A 25,050-nucleotide genomic window follows, 5' to 3' on the forward strand; every position below is an offset into this window, starting at 1 on the left:
ATTCAAATAAGCAAGTTTATTAAATAGGTAAAATATTCGATTCCTGCGCTGAACTCATCCACAACACCCACAGAACTTTGGTCTTACAAATGAATATGCAGAGCAACCCTGCCGAGCCCCTGTACTGGACGTAAAGTAAAAAGTAGAATAACTCCCCGTCTTATTTCATGTCATCTGTTGCCTTCTTAAATATGCTCTGCCTGTAAAACTGCAGCTCCTTAATGCTTTCTCTGATATCATCCAAAGCTCTGAAAAAGAGGGAAAAAAAAACTGACTAAAGCACCCAGTTATCAATACAGGAAAGGTGCAATCCCATGTCAGTGTTATAACATATCCATAGGACCTCTGGAAACCCCAATCATAGCGGTGATTCTAGCCCCGAAAAGAAAAAGGAACTGCAACTCATTCAAGTGAGCCCCAACATCACACTAATTTTCCAAAAGAGGGACGCAACCTCACATTTAGTTATCTCGACTAAGATAGAATCAAATATTTTTTATTTATTTTTTTATTTATTTTTTACAAGAAATATGCAAGTGTCACAAGAATTACAAACGTGTTAACAAAGCCCTGTTAGGAAATGTCTGATACACTGCTGACATCTAGTGGGTATTTTAGGAACTTCATGTTATGGACAACGCTAGAGACCTGCAAACTGATTTTCTGCTACTTTCTAACTGGGGTCACTCAATTGCTATTGGATGTAACAATATGAACTGGTGACCATGCTGGCACATCTCTAGGGGTGAGGCTATGTATTCAGGTTTTTTTATGCAGTTTTTGGAGCCAAAATCATGACTGGGACACAAAAGGATACGGATATGACTCTTTACATCCGCTTCTGGTTTTAGCTTCACAAACAGGATAAAGCTCAACACGTGGAAGCAACTTTAATAGTTTAAAAAATCTGGATTAATTTTTTATTGCAAAGGGTGAAATCTGCAGCGATTCAGTGGCAAATCCTTGTCAACGCATCTTACATGCAGATTTTGTGGCGGATTCGAGCACGGAGTAAAAATACACCACGTGTGAATCCACCCTTGCAGACGCTAGTGCTTAGTGTTTTTTTTTCTGATACAGAGCTCCAAAACCCCTGTATGATCCAAAACAGGGATGTCCAACTTCTGGTACAGCTGTTGCAAGACTACAACTCCTAGAATATCTGTAGGCCGGGGATCAGCAACCTTTGGCACTCCAGCTGGTGTAAAACTACAACTCCCAGCATGCAAACATGCTCAGCTGCTCTTCCAACGGTCATCAAAGTGAATTAAGCATTTTGGGAGTTTTAGTCTCAGAACAGCTGCAGTGCCAGCGGTTGCCGATCCCCAGGAGGTATGGACTTTGTGAAGGAAACCTCAGGGTCTGTTTCTCTCGAGTAGTCTCTAATAGACTGCTGAAAGGTTTTTGGGCAGGCAGTGATCAATACGAAGAGTCAGGAAACCGTGTGGGCCAAAGACCTTTAGACATCAGCAAGGACCAAAGAATCTTGTCCTTGCATTAGGACATACAGTAGGAAACCACTAGACATGGCAGGAACATTACGACCCATGGAGATGGTGGTACGTAGATGTTGCACCTACCTATGAGAAGCTGCTTTCTTTGGTGCACATTCATATTCCACAGGATACCAACGTCTGAAAGAAAAGGGAAAATCGCGGTAAACTTCCAGATGTATTATGCATCATACTGGCTGACAAACAGAAATGCTCAAAGATTGAAACTAATCTTCATGCATGTGTTCAATAAGAGGGGAGTAGATTAGGGCAGTGGTTTATCTCCCTTGAGAACAAAGGATCGGGCATATTGTATTTCAACAAGCCTGATCCTTTTGCTCTCGAGGGAGATAAACCCTTCTTTCCGCCCCGACATCTGTTGCAGGGGTGAGAGTTGGGACACCACCATACACATTAGATCAAAATCCATGGGTTCTGCCAAAGTTGATCTAATGTGTATAGTCACCTTCAACAGTCTCCACAACAGGACAACTGAGAACTATAATCTTTAGGGAGGGACTACTGCCTGAAGGACTTTACATCCTATTGCATCTAACGGCCATTAATCTCAAGCCCTGCCTCTGGGCCTCGGTAAAGAAAGTGGATCCAAGAAATTAAAAATCAGACTTCTAGAATACTTTGGTGCTGGAGCACCTACCAGCACGTCAATAACTCAGTCTTCCAGATACACTGGCAGTTGGACAATTAAAGGGAATTGTACAACAAGATATTAGATAGAATTACTCTCATCGGTAATTGGATTTTCCAATAGCCTCCACAACGGCACTCCCAGGAGGGTCTCCCCGCCTTCCAGGTCAGGAAACAGCGTAGAAGCTCAAGTTTAAAAGGCCCCCTCCCTTTACCTGCTTCAGTTAATGACGCAGGACTTGTTAGTAGTGCAAGAAGTGTATTGAAATATTCAACAATATAATATAACAAATTATGTCATAAGAAACAAAGAGTGGTTGGGAAAACTCCAGTGTCATTGTGGAGGCTATGGGAAAATCCAATTACCGGTAAGAGTAATTAACCCTTTTCCCCGGCACCTCAACAACGGCACTCACAGGAGAAATAACAGAAAAAACTATTTTTAGGGTGAGACTACCGCAGATAATACTTCTCTGCCAAAAGATAAATCATAATTATGGAGTACATCCAATTTGTAATGTCTGAAAAAAGAAAATTTGCCCTGCATATTTTTATCCACAGATGCAGAGGCATTGTCTGCCCATGAGGCTGAAATTGCCCTAGTAGAATGTGCCTTTATCCCTTTAGGGGGAGTCAAGTCCCTCTGAATGGAGCAGAATTCAATGGTATTTCTTATCCATCCTGCGATGGTACTCTTGCTTGCTGCAGATCCTTTATGGTGACCCCGATACTACAGAAGAAGATGGCCCGAGTTTCTGAAATCTTTGGTGACATCTCAGTAAGTTAGTATGCATCTTCTTACATCCAGATTAAGATATTTCTTATCTAATTCGAAGGATGGATCTGGACAGAAGGAAGGTAGAGAAACCTCCTGCTGTCGATGGAATCTGGAAACAACTTTTGGCAAAAACATCGGAGTATGCCTGAGAATAATGCGGTCTTCTAAGACCATGAGGAAAGGTGGTCTGCAGGAAAAGGTTTTAAATGTCATTAGTTTTAGCGGAATATTTTGTAAGGGTTCAAAGGGTGGTTCTGTCAGAACATCAAGCACCAGATTTAACTCCCAAGAAGGTATATTAGAATGGACAAATGGAAATAGTCTCGTCGCCCCTTTTAGGAATCGTTTTATTAGGGGCAGATCCGCAAGTTTTGATTCTAGAAAGTTACTTAAGGCTGAAACTTGCATCTTAAGGGTGCTTGGTCTGAGCCCTTTATCTAGACCTGCTTGTAGGAATGCCAGTATTAGGGGAATATCCGGATCTCGATAGTGACACCATCTATTTCCTGCAAATTTTAAGAAGGCTTTTCATGTTCTTGTGTAGATCTTGGACGTTGTGTCCTTTTTACTCAACAGAAGGGTGGATATTACAGGATCTGACAGACCCTTTTGTTTCAACATAGCTTGTTCAGTCTCCAAGCTGTTAGGTGTAATTGAGACACACATGGATGAGATACCGGGACCCTGATGCAGTAGGCCTGGATATGATGGGAGAATCCAGAATTCCCCCGCTACGAGGTCGAAAAGGAGGGGAAACCAGGATCTTTAGGGCCAAAAGGGTGCCATCAGAATCATCTGCACTTTTTCTTCTATTGTCTTAATCAGCACTCTTGGTAGTAAACTGAAAGGTGGAAAAGCATAAAGAAGGCCCTATGGCCATGGGGCAGATAGAGCGTCCACAAACAACGGCTAATACTTTAAGGAGAGGGAGCAGAATTTTTCTACTTGTTTGTTCTTTTGGTTTGCAAACAGACCTATGACCGGGGTCCCCCACTTTTTCGATATCTGATCGAACATATCGGGGTCTAGTGACCATTCTCTCCCTTTTAAAATCTCTCTGCTGAGATAGTCCGCTACTATGTTTTCCGTGCCTTTGAGAGGGACGGCCATTAAAGAATTTAGGTTCTTTTCTGCCAAGCAAAATATCTCCCCCGACAGATTTCGCAGCTGTGCTTATTGTCCCTCCTTGCTGGTTTAAATAAGCCGTGGTGGAATTGTCGGACAGAATTTTTACATGTTGGGATTTTACAGTTGATTAGAGAGAAAGGAGTGTTTTGAAGACTGCCTTCAGCTCTTTTAGATTTGAAGATTCTTCTGCCATTTTTTGACTCCAAACACCTTGTATTACCTGATCTTTGGTGTGGCCTCCCCATCTGCAATTGCCAGCGTCAGTAGAAATAACTTGATTTGAGTGTCGCCAAAATACTCCCGACTGAAGATTTTTTTATTATTTTCCACCACAGGAGAGACTTTACCTTTAAAGGAATTTTTATCCTCTTGTCTAGGGTATTCTGATTTCCATCCCAGTTCTCCAGGAGAAATTATTGTAGTGGCCTTGTGTGGTGTTGGGCACACCGCACTGCTGGAATCGTGGACGTCAAATGGCCTAAAAGCGTCATGTCTCTGAAGGATACGGTTCTGGACTTGCAAAACAGACCTTTTAAGATGGAGAAATCCTGTTTTTCTAGATGGGAAAAAAATAAAATAAATGACATGAGATTGTGCGAGTTTAACTTGACCCCCAAAAATATTTTCTCTGCTAGCAACTAAGTCTGACTTTTCTGTTTATTAACCAGCCCAATTCCGGCAACTTCTTTTGAACCATCTGTAGATATAACTGGAGAATTTGGAGGGAAGGAGCTGCAAATCAAAAAACTGTCCAGATACAGAACAATTAAGATACCCTGAAGGTGAATTGTCACTTCTGCCATGATCTTTTAAAAAATTCTGGGGGCTGAGGACAACCCGAAGGGAATGGCCTGAAACTGAAAGTGACTTCTCTCCTTTCAGAAATATCGCCAATCTGAGATTTTTTTGTGAATATGCATTGGAAAGGTCGAGAGTTACCATGTAGGAGTCTTGAGTCAGGAGATTTACTGTTGACCTGATTGTCGCCATCTTGAATTTTTGTAGGCTATGGTCTTGTTCAACCTTTTCAGGTTTTTTTATTACTCTAAGAGTTGTTTGGTTTTCGACCTAAAAAGATGGGAGAATAAAACGCTATTCCCTCCTGATCCTTTGGTACCGGAATTATGACTTGTTTTTGTAGAAGCAATAATATCTCAGATTCCAGAGCCTGCTGTTTTTCTTGTCGAAGGCTTGTTGATGTAGAAATCTCGGGGAAGAGTAGCGAACTCTAGCTTGTAACCTTCTCTTATGGTATTTCTTACCCAAGGGGAGGTAGAAATGTTTTCCTAGGCCGAGGCAAATCTTTTTAATCTGCCTCCTACCTGAAATATGGCGTCATAATGAAGACTTTGCAGTGGATTCTGGGGTGAACAAAAATACTTTCCTCTTGAGGATTGCCATCTTCCAGAGAGGTCTTTCCTCCTCTGATCATTTTTTGGAACCGAAATGACCGTCTCTGTTGCAAAAATTTTGAGTCTGAAGAGAAGCCTTTCTTCTGTCTGATGCCTTCTCCAAAATGGCATCTAAGGCTGAACCAAACAACTTATCCCCCTCAGACGGAACGGAGCACAGACAACTCTTCGAGGTAGCATCCCTGTATCAGGATCTGAGCCATACAGCTCAACGGAGTGGCATGCGATAAGGCAGCAGACCTAGCCGAGAGCCTTACTAGATCTGCCGAGGCATCTGACTAAAAAATTTAGGCCTGCTTCAGCGATAGAGGCCAGGATCACCTCTCTGGGGGTACCTACCGCCAGGTGTTCCTCCAGCTGAGTTAACCAGACCTATAATGATCTGGTGGTACAGGTAGCAGCTATACTAGGCCTCAGCATAGCTGCATTTATCTCCCATGCCTGCTTAAGAAGACCTTAACATTTCTTATCCATTGGCTCCTTTAAGAGGCCCATGTCCTCAAAAGATAAAGAAGTATTTTTTGGATATGCGGGCAACTGGAGCGTCGATATTGGGAACTTTATCCCACGAGGATGAGTCTGATTCTGCAAAGGGGTATTTTGTTTAAAGGCATTCAGAATTGTATTTAGCTTTTCTGGATTCTTTCATTCTTTAGCGATCAACATTTTAATGTTATTATGGACGGGGAAGACTTTCCTTTTCGCCCAATCCTTGAAACATTTTATCCTAAACTGATTGAGATTCCTTTACGTCCTCAATGTTCATAGTAGCTCTTATTGTTTTGAATAATTTTTCTGTATCTTCGGGACTACAAAAAGGCTTCCCTGATTCGTCCTCAGAAGATTCAGACTCTGCCTGTGAAAATATTTCCCCCTCATTTGAGTCTGGATCACATGGGAATTCCGCTATCTGATCTCTGTGAGGTTGACAGTTGGGGGGCACCTGGTGGCAATCACCGCGCTTACTTCCTCCTTGATCATATTTCTTATGGATGCTAGGAAGGATGGCGATTCTTCAGTTACTACTTTGTCTGTACACCTAGTAGAGAGCGTCTTTTTAGACTTAGACAGCAGGGATTTTTTTCACATTTTCTCAGTGCTGAATCTCCGCTAGAGGTCTTTACGGTGCTGGCCTCCCTGCCCTATAAAGTAAGATACATTTTTGGGCCAAATTAGCAACTAAGAATTTTAAATGAAGGTCAGCACCAACACCAGTGGGAGAGAGAAACAATATAACTGTGCTCCCTCTTCCCCCAAATAGGAGGTAACATGTGAGACAACTTTTAGGAGGAGGCTTACCGGGCTCTGAACGGAAGAAGGATCCACACAGGTCTGCAGGACATGTGACGAACTTCCAAGGGAGCGGACATGCTGCACGTGCAGGACGCCGTTTACTGTACTCTCTGCTCCCGACATTCCTCTGATATCCGCCAGGTCCCCGACGTCATGTGCTGGAGGAAGTGACGCGCAGAGACCTGGCAAAGCGGAACTCTGCCCAGAAGTTCCAGCCTGTCAGGCGCATGCGAGTGTGATCCATCGCTTCCCCAGGTACCCCAGGGAAGCAGAGGCCCGGGGCCTCCTTCACTGAAGGGCTCACGCCAAAGGAACGGGACAGAGGCGCCAGGCCCTCTTCAATCCCCATCCCCTGCACAGACCCTCCCGAATGGCGTAAACTTGTGCGAAACTTCACTTGTACTCCCGACACTGCAGGAGTGGCTTCCACTAGATCCCTTGAGGACAGGAAACAACAACTGAACTAGGTAAAGGGAGGAGGCCTTTTAAACTTGAGCTTTTACATTGTTTAGTGTCCTGGGGAGGCGGGGACATCCTCCTATGAGTGCCGTTGTGGAGGCTCCGGGGAAAATTTAACTAAGCCCATAACCTTGTCTGTCTAAGCATGTTGTCCCCAATGGTGTCCTTGTCTTGAGTTTGTATACAGAGAAAATAATCTGTATTCAGCCCTCCCGCAGTAAGGAGCATTTTCAAGTCAAGAAGGCTGGCTCTTGCATCCTCAGAGTCAAGCTCACCATGCCTAGATCCTGCCTCCTGCCCCATGATTGATGTTTCAGAGCTGTGGTTACATCCTCCCCTAGCCTCATGCACATCTGGAGTAAATGCAGTTAGACCTCACTATCTGGCGCATGCACAGTGAAGCCAGGAGCTGTAACACCCACCTTCACTACAGGCGCTGTTGAGGAGAAAGACTGTCTGCATGAGATGTGGAGCAGTGAGGGGTTAACGTAACCACAGCTCTGAAAAACTAGTGTAAAACAATTTTTTTTAAAGTTGTAATTAATCCGGCTTAAAAGCCATCAGCTATGTACACCTTTGGGGCAATTTATGATTGCATTTTACTCATTTTGGGCTGAAAATCTTCAATTGGTCTTTATTAAAAATAATGAGCCGTTCTATCACTTTTTGCTTTTAATAACCCTTCTCTAAATTACTAAGAGGTTATTTAAGCCATAAAGTCTGAGAACAGAGATAAGGAGCCCGTCAGCTCCCTGCCTGACGGAAGACAGAAAATTCAGATCCTGCTAATAGAGCATCTCAGCTCTGTACAGAGAAAAGGGCTACATATTTTTAATAAAGACCAACTGGAAAAATTATTTTTACCTCATAATAAGTATAATGCAATAATAAAAAATTATAAAAATTGCCCCTCAAAGGTGTACATAAAACTTTAAGTCCACTCAACAGGCTAATCACGACCACTTTTCCACCCACTTTTAAAAACTGGAATAAGTGATGTAAAAGTGCTGTGAAATATTTGCGCAAATAAGCTCGAAAAATTAGATAGCCCTATTTAAAAACTTTTGGACACCAGAAATCTGCTTGATAAATTCTTCCCAAAGTGTTTTATACAAATTCCACACTTCTTGTGCTGGATCCCTTTGGGTTTAGGGGTAGGCTCCTGGTGTTAATACAAATATGCGATGCACGATGTCGATGCACATAACAGCAGGTTACAACCTGCCCCAAATAATAACAGGGCATATTCTCATTGGACCTGCTTCACTAGCTGTAATTTTCTCATAGTGAGAGCAGTGTCCTGGGATCTTTCAGTATTCTTCTGATCCTTGGAAGTGTACCACTCTGCAAGTCATCTTGTGGGATCTTGACATAGTCTTCCACTGAAACCCACCACAATACTCAGATGGCTATGAGATGGCAGCAGCCAAAGGAAAGGCCTCATCATAGCTGTGGTCCTAGACGGCGCTGCAAAAACTCCACGTGGAGACCCATAAGTCAACCATAAAGAGGGTTCCAACAGACAAAACAAAAGAGGATAAGGGAAAGGAATCCCTTGCATTTTCAACCACAGCTGCTATTCTCATATCACACATTTATACAGCTTATCCACACATGATGAATGTCTGACAGATAAGAGGGCCACTCTTAGAACTAGTGCCCCCTGACCCTGTGCCACCTCACCCCATCCCACTCCCTGGATGCAGCGGCCACAAGGCAGGACAGAGAAGACCGGTTTGAGCTCCAGAGCACGTGGCATATCCTGTGGTGTGATACCCCCGGTCAATGGCTTCCATGCCTCTGAAGGGAAACGCGCTAAAGGTAGGTGCTGGAGAGGGGACCTGTCCCTTACAGAGGTGAGCACTCAGGTGTGCCATCACAGAGACAGGTCAATGAAGAATAATCTGTTACCTGCATAACTCCTTCACGGTACTGACATCAACTATCCTGTAATGCAGGTGTCTCATAAACTGCGGCATATATTTGTTCAGAAACTGTTTATCCACGTGCACAGAATTTCCTAAGAAAAATAAAATAATACGCATTATACTTTCAAGGTTTCCAAAAGAAATTACTGCATCAAGACGTAGGTGAATTTGGCCTAAACGGCCCCAAACATTGCATACTGGCTATAGGGACACCTTCAAATCCCACTAATCAGGGCCAAAGGGGTTCTGCAATTTCCCAGGAACCCTTCCTTCACAGAATCTGCTCTGATGTACAGACATCCCATGTCCCCCATCAATTGGATTACGTTACGGCTATGTCCACAGGTTGGATTAAAAATCCAACAGGAATCTCGGGGTGCGTCCTTTGGATGTGGATTTGCTGCAGATGTGCAGTGCATCTTCAGCATAACTGTATAAGGATCAGAGCTGCTGTTCAATAGGGGCTAAGCCGCTAAACCCCATTCACATACACAGAAGACGGATATCGCACAAGACAGAAACCAGCTTGTAAATCCAGGATTCCTGACTTTGATTAAATAATATCCAAAATAATAAATAAAAAAATCTGGCCAGAACATCCACAGGATAGGAGATAGTCAGGGACTTAACCCTTGGGGTCCCTTGTCCATCATAGGAACGGGAGTCTGTTCTCTCCTGTTTCAATGAAGGGGCAGTCAAGCACGCACAATGCCACTCCATTCATCTCTAGGTGACAAATGGAGATAGCCAAGAGCATGCATGTCTGATACTCAATTCAAATAGGGAGCACAGGGCTTCAGGACCGTCAGGGGCCCCAGCAGTCAGACCTCTGCTAATCAAACATGTATCACCTATCCTTTGGATAACAGTAAGTTGTCTTCAAGGGACAACCCCATTGAAGGACCAAATGAAGTATATTAAAGGGGTAGTCCCATCTACACATTTATGTCATATCCACAAGAATACAGATTATTGAGAGACATAGATCTCTGTTCAGGCTTTAGTTCCTGTGGTTTAAAGGGGTACTCCTATCTTAGACATTTATGGCATAAGCACAGAAAATACCATAAATGCCTGATCCATATGAGTCCCTCCTCCAAGACCTGTCCTATCTCCTAAACAGGTCGTTCAACCCTTGCCCCACCTGGTGAGGCTGCTGCTGGCCGTAATAAATTGAAAGACTGGCAGCTCTCTCCATTCCTACAGAAACAGCTGGGCACGCTCACTCAGATCCCATAGAAGTGAATGGAGTAAGCTGTGAACATGCACACACCTACCTCTCCATTTATTCCCCACTAGGATGCGGCGGTGAGGGCTGACTAGGCATGATGGGCCAAGACACCCATGTTCTGGAGATACATGTGGGCCCTGAAGTGCCTGTGGGTATGGCATAATTGTCCAAGATGCAAATACCTTTAAATGGGTTCCCCAATAATGATTTTAAATGCCACCAGCAACCTGTCCTAGTATAGGAGTAGGACTGGTTGCCACCACTTGCAGAACTGCCTAGGGAGGGTGAAGGGACGGGGCACACTACACACTGCTCTACAATAGAGGTTATGATGAGATCCTGCGTATCATATGCCATCATGGCTGAGCAGCCTGACAGGAACACTCACCAATGAGAAGTTTATGCAAGCACCAAAGCGTAGTATGTAGTGAGGCCCCATGTCCCTCAGCCACCCAACCAGTCCTGCTCACATTCTTGGACAGGTTGCTGGTGGCCATTTTACATCATTCCTGGAGAACCCCTTTAATGTTTAGATGTATGTATGCAATTGAGAGGTAAAAGCAGGAAGAAAGCAAGTCTAGTCAGGACACCCCGATATAGATAACAGGGCACGCGATAAGGGTCAATGCCTACCAGCCAGAGGGCAGAAGCCGGGTGGAGTGTGTTTTCTAATGAATGACAGGAACTCATACTCCGCTTGTGCTAATGATATTTTACTGTCCCTCACGGCTTGGGTAAGGCCAGACTGCAATTAGAAAATAAAAACTTAAGTTATGGTGGGAACAATAAGAACACACAGATTTCCTAGGTACAGTAAATGAGCTGTAGAAGAATTAAAGGGGAACTGCAGGTAGTCGTGTTGTCCTGACCATAGGCAGCACGAAATGGCAAAAGACTCCCTTCTCAATAGAAGCCAAAGAAGGGGGCGTCCAGCATCCCAGGCTCTGCTTAAGGCTACATGCACACGACCGTTGTGTGTTTTGCGGTCCGCAAATTGCGGATCCGCAAAACACGGATGGCGTCCGTGTGTGTTCCGCAATTTGCGGAACGGCACGGACAGCCATTGATATAACTGCCTATTCTTGTCCGTTTTGCGGACAGCACACGGAGTTCTGTCCGCATCTTTTGCGGCCCATTGAAGTGAATGGGTCCGCATCCAAGCCGCAAAAACTGCGGCTCAGATGCGGACCAAAACAACGGTCGTGTGCATGAGGCCTAAAACTGTCTCTGCTGAAACAAAGCAGCATTCCAGAGTAAAACTGCGTTCTTCATGGTGAGGCTACGTAATGCTACTCTAGTTAGGGATTTGCCCGGGGTTAGAAAGCTCACGATCCGTGTGTCGCTCTGCACAGGAAGGGGCGATCCCCACACTCAATGTCAAAGTAATACCGCGTGTTGCTATCAGCAAGGTATATTCTTTTTCATATCCAATAAGATATATTCTTATCGGATATGAAAATCAAGAACATACCTTGCTGAGAGCAACACGCTCTAGTTAGGGAAGCATGAATCTAGCCTTAACGCTGGGTTCAGACCTGAGCGTTCACGATGGAGCGCTCTGTACGGGCGTTTGCAATCGCTCATACAGACAAGCGAACGCCCATTGTCGCACGTTCCCGCTAAAGTCTATGTACGGGAACGCGCGACAAGACGCCCCAAAGAAGCTCATGTACTTCTTGGGGCGTCGGGCGTTTTACAGCGCGATCGTACGCGCTGTAAAACGCTCAGGTGAGAACCCAGCCTAAAGGGACCTCAGAGCTTCCAATAATGCTGCTGCCTGCCATGGGAGAGCACTGCGATCTCTGCAAGCAATAAGAGAGCTGGGTGAAACTACAGAAACAGACACGCCAGTCTAATCCTGGAACAAACCATTAAAGAGAACCTGTCAGCATTACCTTATAGCAGCCCCCAGTCTGTTATTGATCATGTGTGCCAGCCAGAAATTCGATAATCCATACTTGAGAAAAATGCCTTTTTAATCTCCATGAGCGCTCTGTTTCCTGTGAGCTTGAAGTCAAGGGGCAGCAGCCTCCTTGCTTTAAATCAAGCATAGCCCGTCTCTAACCCATCCCCTCTTGACTGTGATTTACATATTTTCTATTCCTTGGGATCGTGCAAGTGTGGCGCCTGCGCGGTGCGCCCTTTGTGACTGCACGATCCCGTCTCGGGCTCCTGCAGTCAGCCGGGCATAATTTTCTCACTGAGCGCGCGCCGGCAAGAATCAGCCTGCGCGCCCGCAAGGTATATTCACAGCGCGAGCATGATCACTGGCTTGAGTTCTCCTGCCCCTGCAGCCAGTGATTACACTCGTGCTGTAAATTTACCTCGCCGGAGCGGGCTCGCACACTGATTCTTGTTGTCGCGAATGCGCACACCGAATATAGCCGGCGCAAGCGCAGTGAGAAAATTATGCCCGGCTGACAGATCTACTCCCAACCCTTCCTTCTACTTGACTGACCAGGCAACATGACTCTGCAGCAACCTGGCCCTGTCAATCAAGAAAGCACACAATATGTCCTCCAAGAGGTCATAAAAAAAACAACTTTGGGGGACACTTGATAATTTTTTTTCTATTTTGCACTTTTCCACTATAACTGGGGCATCCATAGGAGCCCTAGTTACAGAGGAAAGCAGCCCAGTGTCCTGTCACCAGTCGCTGTCAAAGGTGATCCATGTCTGCTTAGGCTGGGTCCAATAAGAGCAGCGACATTGCCCCTTCCTCTATTCACTGCATGGTGGTGCTCATTAAGCACTACAAGGTAATAAACTACTTCTGTCTTCTATGCGGCGTCCGCAACTGCCTGCGACAGCCTGACCTCACTGCAGGAGCTTTAAACCTACGGCGTACATTCACAAAAATACAGGTTTAAAACCCAGGATCAGCTGCGGCACAAAATTTTCCTCTGAGACCGGACACACACATAAGCAGGTTCAATGCGAGAAACTCGCAGCGTGCAACCCGCTCTGACCTCCCCTCCTGTGTGACCATGAAAGTCCTGGAATCTACTGGACAACATAAGATCCAGTCAGAGGAGGGGAGGTCAGAATGGGAACTTACACTGACACACGCTGCGAGTTTCTCACGTTGAACTCCCTGTGCCTGGCCTGATATCTATGGGAAGGATGGATGCAGCTGCCGTGAATATTTGGCGCTGCTGAAAGGGCAGGAAGTGGATAAGATGGAAAGTAGAAACTCAAGAGCGTCTGCAGGTATCCATACCGATTAAATTGGCAGAACCAGAAAAAAAATAGTAGGAATTAAAAGGCAAACAAAGGCCACCTCGGGACGTACTATGCGCAGATTTAGCACAGATTTCGCATTATGCATTGCAAAGGATTAGATCCACGGTGAAAAACAAAAATCAGTTACGCACCGAAATAAAAATGATGCATATTTGAAATCCCACAGCCGGCTCTGATTTCCACACAGATTTGAATGAGAATGGGTTAGTAAAACCCCACCCACATGTAATGTGCTGTGCAACGCTGTGGATTTGCAGTGAGGAATACGCACAGAAAATCCACACCACTTTCACCATGTCTGAACATGGCCCAAGGCTTTATTCTCTTTACAAGGGATGCGATTGCTTCCCAGGATCTCCTGTATCTGCACACGTAATGTGACAGATCCAATCAATCACTGACGGACCCCACTGATGACCTCCTGAAGGTAGGTTATCAATATGAGATGGGTGGGGGTCTGACTCCTGAGCCCCTCGACGATCAGCTGTTTGAAGAGAACACGGCGCTTGTACAAGCATTGCGTTCTCTCCATGTTTATCTGCGCGCCGCCGACACTACAGTGTAATTGCAGCTGACGAGCGCTGTGTTCTCTTCAAACAGCTGATCTGATACGGATGACCTATCCCGAGGAGATGGGAAACCGGACAATCCTGTTAAAGAGATCAGTCGGGGTTTCAGCAGTCTCCACTGCAAGAATAGGATAGCGCTGCAGAATGTAATATCATGCAAGCAAGACATATCCAAATGCTAGCAAAAAGAAAAGCCAAAACGGATCCCACAGAGTCCGACGTGCTGCGTAGTATACACACACATTACCTTTCCATGATGCTCCTTGCACCAGTTAGACATGCCATCCAGCAACTCATCTGGCTGTTTAATTATCAAATTGGGGCCCTGCAGAAAAAAATGTAATAAAAAATTTGTTATTGTTCAGATATACTCATAAACCAAATAGAAATATTCTGACAGATCCATCAAAGATGGCTCCCTTGCTGACAGCAGACTATGTACCACCATATCTGCACCCAGAAACCACGCTTCAAGCAGCAAATACCTTCATGACAGCATCTAATGGGATGTGGTAACATTTTTCTGTAGCGCCCCATAGAAGATTATGGTTTATTTATTAAAGAGGTTTCCCGAGACTTTAAGGTCCCATTCAGACAAACGTAAGGCCTCCGTGTCCCGTGTTGCAAACCACAAACGGCAGGTCCACCATACATAGGCACCAGCAATATGAACTCTGTGCTTGACCTGAATGGGTTCAGTGTCCTGCAACATACGGCAAAAGGCAGAACATGTCCTGTCTTTTGCAGTGCAGAGGCACGGACCTGCAAGCCCACGGAAGGTCTTCCGAATGTTTCCATGGGCTTCAGATTCGTGCCTCTGCTCCACAAAAGATAGGACATGACTTCTCTTTTGCTGCATCTTGCGGATCGCGGACCCATTCAAGTCAATGAGTCCGCATCAGCGGCACAGAATTCACGTGGTTGGTGCCCGTGTATTGCGGCCCTGCTGTATGCAGTCCGCAACACAGGCACGGAGGGCTTACGTTTGTCTGAATGGGGCCTTATACTGATGACCCATCCTCTGGATAGTTCATCAGTATGTGATCGGTGGAGGTCCGACACCCAGGACCCCGCCAATCAGCTGTTTGAGAAGGCACCTGCGCTCGCAGTAGCACCATAGCCTTCTCTCAGCTTTCCGTAGGCCACCAGGACATCAGGTTTATCGGTCACGTGACCTAGGTGCACTTCAGACCCATTGAAGTGAATGAAGCTGAGCGGGATACCAAGCACAGGCGCTATACAATGAATAGCCAAAACATGGATGAGAGAAGGCCACGCCGCTACTGCCAGTGCCTTCTCAAAAAAGCTGATCGGCAGGGGTTCCTGGGGTGACCAGATAGGTCATTGGTATAAAAGTCTCGGAAAATACCTTTAACCCTCCATGAGGATTTTTTATTTATTTTTTTTATCTGCTCAGACTACCCTTAACACTGCATATTTTTGCCCCATGTCTCTAATGTCAGCACTTTCCTTCCCTTGTTCTCAGCATCACTGCATCCTGGCAGGATGTTGACATGCAGGACTTCCTGTTTTCCTCAGCTTCCTGCTGGATTTTCTACCCAAACCCATCATGTTTCTCAGGGCTTTCTCCGCCCGCCATACTGTTCCCTCTGCAGTAATCACCCCCAACCCCCTCCTTCATCTGACGGACGCATGCGCACTGCTGTAAAAGAAGCCGATGCCCTCAGTGGTTATTGGGAGTGCACATGCTGGGCCTAGTGGTGAAACGCGCTCTTGAGGAATCTCGGCAAGAGAGGATGACGTAGCAGCATCACAGGGCTGGCCAGACAAGACCACCACCCCCCCTCCACCCCACGGGCACTTGCCCTCATTTACATATCTCGTATAAAACATTAAAGATTGGTGACACACTGACTATGATAACCTGGCTTTAACGCGCACTTACCTCAGCAAGTATGTTGAGCTCAGAATCCGTTATTAAGCAAGCCATCTCAATAATCTCATCCGTCTTGATGTCCAGTCCGGTCATCTGCAACACAAAGCAAACATGAACTATAGGATGAACCGGTCATCAATCCAAGACAATGGATACAGTGTGAGGCTCAAAACCAACCAAATTAGATTCTCGTAGGCCTCTATGTGAGTTCAGTAGAATAATGGGGCCCCAAGCATTACCCTCTAACTGCCTGGATGCCACAGTCACTAGTGACCACAGCATCTAGGGGTGAAACAGCCGGGACTGGAGAGATCTAAAGCCTTACAGTATGATCCAGACTCTGGTGACAGCTGGGCTCCTGCAGGTTTCGCATGGCCCGATATTAGAGTCCACCTCTTAACTGTGGCGACTCTAACGCCAACAGGCCACAGATTAAGATTGTCATGCCACCTTAATAAAAAAAAGTCCCCTAATGTCCTAATGGTTTCTAAACCTTTATCTGATTTTCGGCCTCATTATTTTATCCCAGGGAGGAGATCTGGACCCTGGACGTATGGCTGGAAATAAAGACAAGGGCCGAGACTGTTCAGTCATAAGAGTAACGTAGAGAAATTATAAATTCGGTGAATACTGCACAGAGAGTAAAAAGACCCCAAAAGTATATGGCAACTGGCCTAATTCTGATACATGGGGAGGGGGGCAGCATTATATTCTACTGTCACCACTAGCAATGTCCGCAGTTTTGCAGATAATTTCAGAGTCCGATTGGTGGAGGAAAGCCCTGCATGATATCAGGAAGACTGGGAATGGAGATCTTCTGGAATCATGCAGTTTCCAAACTGCCTCCAAAAGGAAACTTGTGTTCTGTCACCACCAGTGATGTCCACAGTTGCACTGAGAGCTCCACCAGATTATGATCTGTGGATGAAAGGCATGAAAGATACCTCAAGATCGTGGGGATAAACTAGGAATGGAGATCTTCTCGATACTACAAAGAAAAGTGAAGGTTCCCAATGGCCTCTGAAAAAGTAACTGGTGTCAAAAATGGGGGGGGAGGGAGCATTTTCTTCTTCTCATCACCACCAGTGATGTCCACGGTTGTGCTGAGAGCTCCTGAGTCCAATCCAAGAAGAAAAGGCCTGCATGATATCGGGATATCGTTGTAACAGACTGGGAACTGAGACGTTCTGGATACCACAAAGCATGCAGGCTCCCTATAGGGGGCAGTATTTTCTTCTTTAATTATCTGGAGTGATGTAAATCGAGATCTCCAGTCAGACCTGTGGAGGAGCGGCCTGCCTGATATTAGGACATCATGGAGACAGAATGGGAACGGAGATCTTCCGGATACCACAAACAAGGTAGACCATGTCAAATACAGGTAGGAGGGGGACAGTGTTTTCTTCTTTCACCAAAGCCGCTGGGTGCCTGCTGTTTCACACAGCAGATGCCTCCAAGGTTAATGTCTGTGATAACGCCAATCAATTGTGACCATGGCATCTGAGGTGGCTTTCCCCGGGAGCATAGCGCATGCAGAGATTGTCAAAGCTGTTAACTTGTGTTAATAGCATGGTTCTCTCCGAAGAGTTCCAGACTATCAGGCCCCTTGCAGACGAGCGTGTGCAGGTTAGGTCCGAAAGCGTTCAGTGAAAAATGCGCGATTTCGCAAACAAAAGTCAGTTTTGTCTGCGATCGTGTTCAGTTATCGCACGGGTGCAATGCGATTTAATGCGTTTTGCACGCACGCGATTATAAACTGAAGGTTTACAAAAAACATCTAGCAACCATCCGTGAAAAATGCAGCTCCATTCACTTCTATGGGGCCAGCGTTGCATGAAAATCGCAGAATATAGAACATGCGTGGAAAACCAACGCTCATGTACACGGGCTGTGTACATGAATGGGTCCGGATTCCGTGCGGGCGCAATGCGTTCACATGACGCATTGCATCCGCGCGCAATACTCACGCGTGTGAAAGGGGCCTTACAGTTGTAGTTCTTATGGAGGCCTGCAGGTGGCAGGGCTCCATAAGAAAATAGCATCTCTGCCATACACTGCAATGCTATGCAGGCAGAAGCGATCTGAAGACTGGGTGGGGGAGCTTAAAAAAAAAAAAAAAAAAAAGTTAAAAATAAAAAATTCCCCATTTCCCTAACAAGAAAAATAAACAAGAAGAAACAAAAATCAGATGGGTCACAAAATGCACAAACTATTAAAATATAAACATATGTATCTCATACAGTTAACACCGTAATGAGAAAAAAAAAAATCATTGGCCGATTTGCCGTTTTCTCATCACTTCCCCTCCTCCCCCCCAAAAAATTGAATAAAAAGTGATCAAGCTCTCTCCAAAATGGAAAAAAATATAGCGGTAAAAATACAGATCACCAAAAGTTTTGGACATAGAGGTGTGGTTTGTGCCGCACGCCCAAGAACGAGGCAAAAAAAATACAAAATATAAAAAAAAACTGGAGCACATGCCTTGTGCCAATTTGTTGTTTTTTGTATGTGTGTTTTGTTTGTTTTTTTAGAAAGGGGCTGTGGCTAAGACATCCTAAAATGAGGCAAATTTATGTTGCGAGGCTCCATATTGTCAGGGTCCTGGGGACGTCCTCTCGTCGCGTTGTTAGAAATTATATTTCATTTAGCGGTTTCTTTGTCCTATTTGTTCCTGGGAAAGCTGGGTGATAACCAGCACTGCCTCCCTAGGCTTCTGTTATGTGGTATTACACAGGAGCAGGGACAAGTGACAGCTGAAACATGGTTACTTTTTTCCACTGACTGACAGCAAGCAGAGATCTTCTCCTGAGCACCCCACTCCTACACCTGTCAGTGACAGACGCTGAGCACACAGCCTGTATCGGGTGGGGAGATCCACTGCTGCTGGCAGGACCAGGGTGTGAGCGGGCTGGAGGAGGGGGCACACAGGCTGGGCATGGCTGCCTCCAGTCACAGACGGGCACGTCCTATATCCAGTGTATGCCACCAGGGTGCCTGGGCAGTGTCACCAAACCAGACACTGGCATCCCTATACTGCAAAGGGTGGCATCACTGCTGCCTAAGAACAGGGTGCTACAGGGTCATGTGACTGGAACCTCCCTTGAAGTCTGGTCATGTGACCGACAGGAGGGGCACATGTGATTGTGCAATGAATGCTGAGTCTTGTAGTACCACAAGGTGCCTGGGACTGTAAAGCATCCTAAATTCTGCCTCTGGGAAAGCATATCCAATATGTCCCTGGTCACAGCTGGGCACGTGGTGGTCAGCCGAAGCCTGGCAGCACCCATGGACTCTCAGACCCGTTACAACCTCACGTGACATCTGTTTGGATTGGGAACCTGCCTGGTGATTATCAAAGCCCTGGTGGGGGTCCGACAGTCCTATATAAAAGGGGTAGTCAATGATCGCTATCCTCAGGATCGGTGGGGGGTTAACATCCTGCACCCCCACCAATCAGGGGATTATACAGTGGGTGAAACCGAAAGCAGACAGCACCATCCACTGTGTAGTGGCCGTGATGAGGTACTGCAGCTCAGCTCCTGTTCAAATGAACAGAAGCTGCCGTAGGCCGATGGGGGAAACCACAAAGTGGACAGAGACCTCCATCCGCTGTATGGGTCCTGTCGTCGGTGGCTGCTCAGGTAGGTTGCAGGGTGTCCGACCCCCAGCAATCCAGAGGATGGGCCACCAATAACGGAGTACTGGAAAACCCCTTTAATTGGTGGGTGGAGGGAATACATTATAATGGTGCCCATATCCCCGTAGTTGTGCAACCAACTACTGCATGACACTTTCGAAGCTAATCCAAAAGAGACAACCAATATGGCGGCACTTCTCATTATCGCTTTTGCCACATTTCAAGTTTGCTGCCAACTGGGGGGAGAGCCTCTGTCTGACGGCACCAACCCCCCATAAAGGATGCCTACACAACCTTTACAGGGGGTTGAGTGACCCCTGAGTGGCAAATAGCACCCTAAAAATTCACTCTACACCCACTACCCTAGCTGATAGGATCCACAATCCCCCTTCTTTAAGGTAAGGTGGTAGAGTCCAACTGATGGGACCCTCAATGTTCCCCCCTTCTTTAAGGTAAAGTGGTAGAGTCCAACTGATGGGACCCTCAATGTCCCCCCATTCTTTAAGGTAAAGTGGTAGAGTCCAACTGATGGGACCCTCAATGCCCCCCCTCCCCCTCCTCCATCTTTAAGGTAAGGTGGTAGAGTCCAACTGATGGGACCCTCAATGTTCCCCCCTTCTTTAAGGTAAAGTGGTAGAGTCCAACTGATGGGACCCTCAATGCCCCCCCCCTCCATCTTTAAGGTAAGGTGGTAGAGTCCAACTGATGGGACCCTCAATGCTCCCCCCTTCTTTAAGGTAAAGTGGTAGAGTCCAACTGATGGGACCCTCAATGTTGCCCCCTTCTTTAAGGTAAAGTGGTAGAGTCCAACTGATGGGACCCTCAATGTCCCCCCATTCTTTAAGGTAAAGTGGTAGAGTCCAACTGATGGGACCCTCAATGCCCCCCCCCCTCCATCTTTAAGGTAAGGTGGTAGAGTCCAACTGATGAGACCCTCAATGCCCCCCCCCCCTCCATCTTTAACTATTTCAGCCCCTCTAGCTTAAACACCCTTAATGACCAGACCACTTTTTACACTTCTGCACTACACTACTTTCACCGTTTATTGCTCGGTCATGCAACTTACCACCCAAATGAATTTTACCTCCTTTTCTTCTCACTAATAGAGCTTTCATTTGGTGGTATTTCATTGCTGCTGACATTTTTACTTTTTTTGTTATTAATCAAAATTTTACGAAATTTTTGCAAAAAAATGACATTTTTCACTTTCAGTTGTAAAATTTTTCTAAAAAAAACGACATCTATATATAAATTTTTCTCTAAATTTATTGTTCTACATGTCTCTGATAAAAAAAAAATGGTTTGGGTAAAAGTTATAGCGTTTACAAACTATGGTACAAAAATGTGAATTTCCGCTTTCTGAAGCAGCTCTGACTTTCTGATCACCTGTCATGTTTCCTGAGGTTCTACAATGCCCAGACAGTAGAAACACCCCACAAATGACCCCATTTCGGAAAGTAGACACCCTAAGGTATTCGCTGATGGGCATTGTGAGTTCATGGAAGTTTTTATTTTTTTGTCACAAATTAGCGGAAAGTTATGATTTTTTTATTTTATTTTTTCCTTACAAAGTCTCATATTCCACTAACTTGTGACAAAAAATAAAAACTTCCATGAACTCACTATGCCCATCATAAAATACCTTGGGGTGTCTTCTTTCCAAAATGGGGTCACTTGTGGGGTAGTTATACTGCCCTGGCAATTTAGGGGCCCATATGTGTGAGAAGAACTTTGCAATCAAAATCTGTAAAAAATGCCCTGTGAAATCCAAAAGGTGCTCTTTGGAATGTGTGCCCCTTTGCCCACCTTCGCTGCAAAAAAGTGTCACACATCTGGTATCGCCGTACTCAGGAGAAGTTGGGGAATGTGTTTTGGGGTGTCATTTTACATATACCCATGCTGAGTGAGAGAAATATCTTGGCAAAAGACAACTTTCCCATTTTTTTATACAAAGTTGGCATTTGACCAAGATATTTCTCTCACCCAGCATGGGTATATGTAAAATGACACCCCAAAACACATTCCCCAACTTCTCCTGAGTACGGCGATACCAGATGTGTCGCACTTTTGTGCAGCCTAGATGCGCGAATGGGCCCAAATTCCTTTTAGGAGGGCATTTTTAGACTTCTTCTCACGCTTTAGGGCCCCTAAAATGCCAGGGCAGTATAAATACCCCACATGTGACCCCATTTTGGAAAGAAGACACCCCAAGGTATTCAATTTTTTTTTTGGCACAAGTTAGCGGAAATTGATTTTTTTTTCTCACAAAGTCTCCCTTTCCGCTAACTTGGGACAAAAATTTAAATATTTCATGGACTCAATATGCCCCTCAGCGAATACCTTGGGGTGTCTTCTTTCCAAAATGGGGTCACATGTGGGGTATTTATACTGCCCTGGCAGTAAAGCGTGAGAAGAAGTCTGGAATATAAATGTCTAAAAAATGTTACGCATTTGGATTTCGTGAGGGGTATGGTGAGTCCATGTGAGATTTTATTTTTTTACACAAGTTAGTGGAATATGAGACTTTGTAAGAAAACAAAACAAAAAAATCTATTTCCGCTAACTTGTGAGAAAAAAAATGTCTGAATGGAGCCTTACAGGGGGGTGATCAATGACAGGGGGTGATCAGGGAGTGTATATGGGGTGATCACCCCCCTGTCATTGATCACCCCCCTGTAAGGCTCCATTCAGACGTCCGTATGTGTTTTGCGGATCCGATCCATGGATGCGTGGATCCGTAAAACACATACGGACATCTGAATGGAGCCTTACAGGGGGGTGATCAATGACAGGGGGGTGATCAGGGAGTCTATATGGGGTGATCAGGGGTTCATAAGAGGTTAATAAGTGACAGGGGGGGTGTAGTGTAGTGGTGCTACTTTACAGAGCTACCTGTGTCCTCTGGTGGTCGATCTAAGCATAAGGGACCACCAGAGGACCAGGTATATTAGACGCTGTTATCAAAACAGCGTCTAATATACCTGTTAGGGGTTAAAAAAAAAAAATCGCATCTACAGCCTGCCAGCGGCGATTGCCGCTGGCAGGCTGTAGATCCACTCGCTTACCGGCCGTTCCTGTGAACGCGCGCGCCTGTGTGCGCGCGTTCACAGGAAATCTCGCCTCTCGCGAGATGACGCATGGATGCGTCAAGGAGGAATGAATCGACCGCCTCCAGGACGCATCTGTGCGTTAGGCGGTCCTGGAGCGGTTAAGGTAAGGTGGTAGAGTCCAACTGATGGGACCCTCAATGCCCCCCCCCCCCTTCTTTAAGGTAAGATGGTAGAGTCCAACTGATGGGACCCTCAATGTCCCCCTCCTTCTTTAAGGTAAGGTGGTAGAGTCCAACTGAGGGGACCCTCAATGTCCCCCCCTTCTTTAAGGTAAGGTGGTAGAGTCCAACTGATGGGACCCTCAATGTCCCCCCCCCCTTCTTTAAGGTAAGGTGGTAGAGTCCAACTGATGGGACCCTCAATGTCCCCCCCCCCTTCTTTAAGGTAAGGTGGTAGAGTCCAACTAATGGGACCCTCAATGTCCCCCCCCCCCCCCCCCCCTTCTTTAAGGTAAGGTGGTAGAGTCCAACTAATGGGACCCTCAATGTCCCGTCCCCCCCCTTCTTTAAGGTAAAGTGGTAGAATCCAACTGATGGGACCCTCAATGCCCCCCCCCCCTTTAAGGTTAGGTGGTAGAGTCCAACTGATGGGACCCTGGTGGACCTCTCACCTCCAAGTCCACCCACACCATCCTCTGGTCCATGCCCTCCGACATACTGCTCCGCGGTCTGACAGCCGGGGATGACAAACACCGAGACACGAATCTGCTCAGCCCCGAGCGAGAAACCAGCATAACGGGCGCTGCTGCTATGGTTACACTGCGCCCCGCACCATGCCTGCCACCAGCTTCCTGCGACTCAGCCAGGCACTAGCAAACCGGAAGCAGCCCAGCCGGCACACGCTGGACTAAGCCACCCCCCCTTCTCCCTGATTGGTCTGTAGGCTTAGGGTGACGTTATCAGCCCTCTCCTTTTGATGATCCCATGCGCCGTAAGGACCTTGTGACGTCGCGTAGGTCACGTGACATTCACCGCCTTTATTCTCAGTGACCGTGCGCCTCACCCCAAACGCTATCGTTAGGGCTAGTTATTAGTATTTTTGTATAACATTACTAATCTTTACTAAGCATTACTAAGCTTCAAACCCGCGTGACTTTAGCATGTCACGTGACCGTATGCCATCACAAGGTCCTTACGGCGCATGGCGTTTAGATGCAACTCCTCTTTGATGTCATCTGGGGAAGAGAAGGGGCAGGGGAGGGTCTAGTCTCTTGTCTGGCTATCACTGTTCTGTGGACTCTGCTGGTCAGGAAGGTGGCGGCTGTTCTGTTTAGGGGTCAGGATTAGGGATGAGCGAAACATCCAAAGTCGATTCGCATAAAGCTCCTGCTCCATAAAGCATTGGAACTAAGTTTTATCTCTAGTCCGGATAATAATTAGCTGAGAATTGCCAGTTAAAGGGATTGTGTCACTTCAGCAAATATTATTTATCATGCAGACAAAGTTAATACAAGGCACTTACTAATGTATTGTGATTGTCCATATTGCCTCCTTTGCTGGCTGGATTCATTTTTCCATCACATTATACACTACTCGTTTCCATGGTTACGACCACCCTGCAATCCATCAGCAGTGGCTGTGCTCACACACTATAGGAATAAGGGATGGCCTATGTGTGCTCCTATGGTCCTGGCCACCAGAGAGGCCTGTGCTTTTTTCCTATAGTGTGCAAGCACGACCACCGCTGCTGGATTGCAGGGCGGTCTGTAACCATGGAAACGAGCAGTGTATAATGTGATGGAAAAATGAATCCAGCCAGCAAAGGAGGCAATATGGACAATCACAATACATTAGTAAGTGCCTGGTATTAAAGGGGTTGTCTCGGATTGGGGACATTGGTGTAATAGTACTAGAGTGACGTACATATTACATACATCCATGTCCTACCTTTACCACATGTTTCTGGAACCCTGTTTTCATATAGGAAATTCTTAGCTGGAAGTGACTGTTTTCTTAGACTCAGTGATGTACGGGGTCCCTTGCAGGAGCGCTGAAGCTCAGGAAGCCCAGTGACGTCACCGGCTCTGATGGGCGGGCTTTAGTGCTGCTCTAGCCAGTAAAACGGCAAAGGCAGCGCTAAAGCCCGCCCATCAGAGCCGGTGACGTCACCGAACACACTGTCGGGCGGAAGCCTGCACCTGGCAGTGTGTGATTGTAAACAAAAGAGCCTTTGCCCTGCGCGATTTAACGCAGGGCAAAGGAGAGCACCGGAGCATGAACTGCTC

At 46.1% G+C, this 25,050-nt stretch overlaps 1 protein-coding gene across 1 annotated transcript; it reads right to left on the bottom strand.

Moving 5' to 3' along the window:
• REXO2 (RNA exonuclease 2) lies at positions 1 to 23,668 on the bottom strand. Its single transcript, XM_044292102.1, has 7 exons — positions 23,437 to 23,668; positions 16,089 to 16,172; positions 14,430 to 14,507; positions 11,004 to 11,115; positions 9,123 to 9,231; positions 1,581 to 1,634; positions 1 to 248 (listed from the first exon to the last, which is right to left on the bottom strand). Exons 1-7 carry the CDS (start codon positions 23,557 to 23,559, stop codon positions 161 to 163), a joined length of 648 nt encoding a protein of 215 aa, XP_044148037.1. The 5' UTR covers positions 23,560 to 23,668; the 3' UTR covers positions 1 to 160.
• Positions 23,669 to 25,050: the final 1,382 nt, after the last annotated feature.

This window comes from Bufo gargarizans, chromosome 4 (genome assembly GCF_014858855.1).
Source record: "Bufo gargarizans isolate SCDJY-AF-19 chromosome 4, ASM1485885v1, whole genome shotgun sequence".
Lineage (NCBI taxonomy): Eukaryota > Metazoa > Chordata > Amphibia > Anura > Bufonidae > Bufo > Bufo gargarizans.

What these genes read in the sequence shown, in the direction of transcription:
- REXO2 (XM_044292102.1), bottom strand. Translation starts at nt 23,559, where the DNA reads ATGCTGGTTTCTCGCTCGGGGCTGAGCAGATTCGTGTCTCGGTGTTTG. An exon ending in ACCGTGAAGGAGTTATGCAG is followed by an intron (nt 1,635 to 9,122) that starts GTAACAGATTAT and finishes CTTTTCTTTCAG; the next exon opens with ACGTTGGTATCCTGTGGAAT. An exon ending in AAGAAAGCAGCTTCTCATAG is followed by an intron (nt 249 to 1,580) that starts GTAGGTGCAACA and finishes CCTCTTTTTCAG; the next exon opens with AGCTTTGGATGATATCAGAG.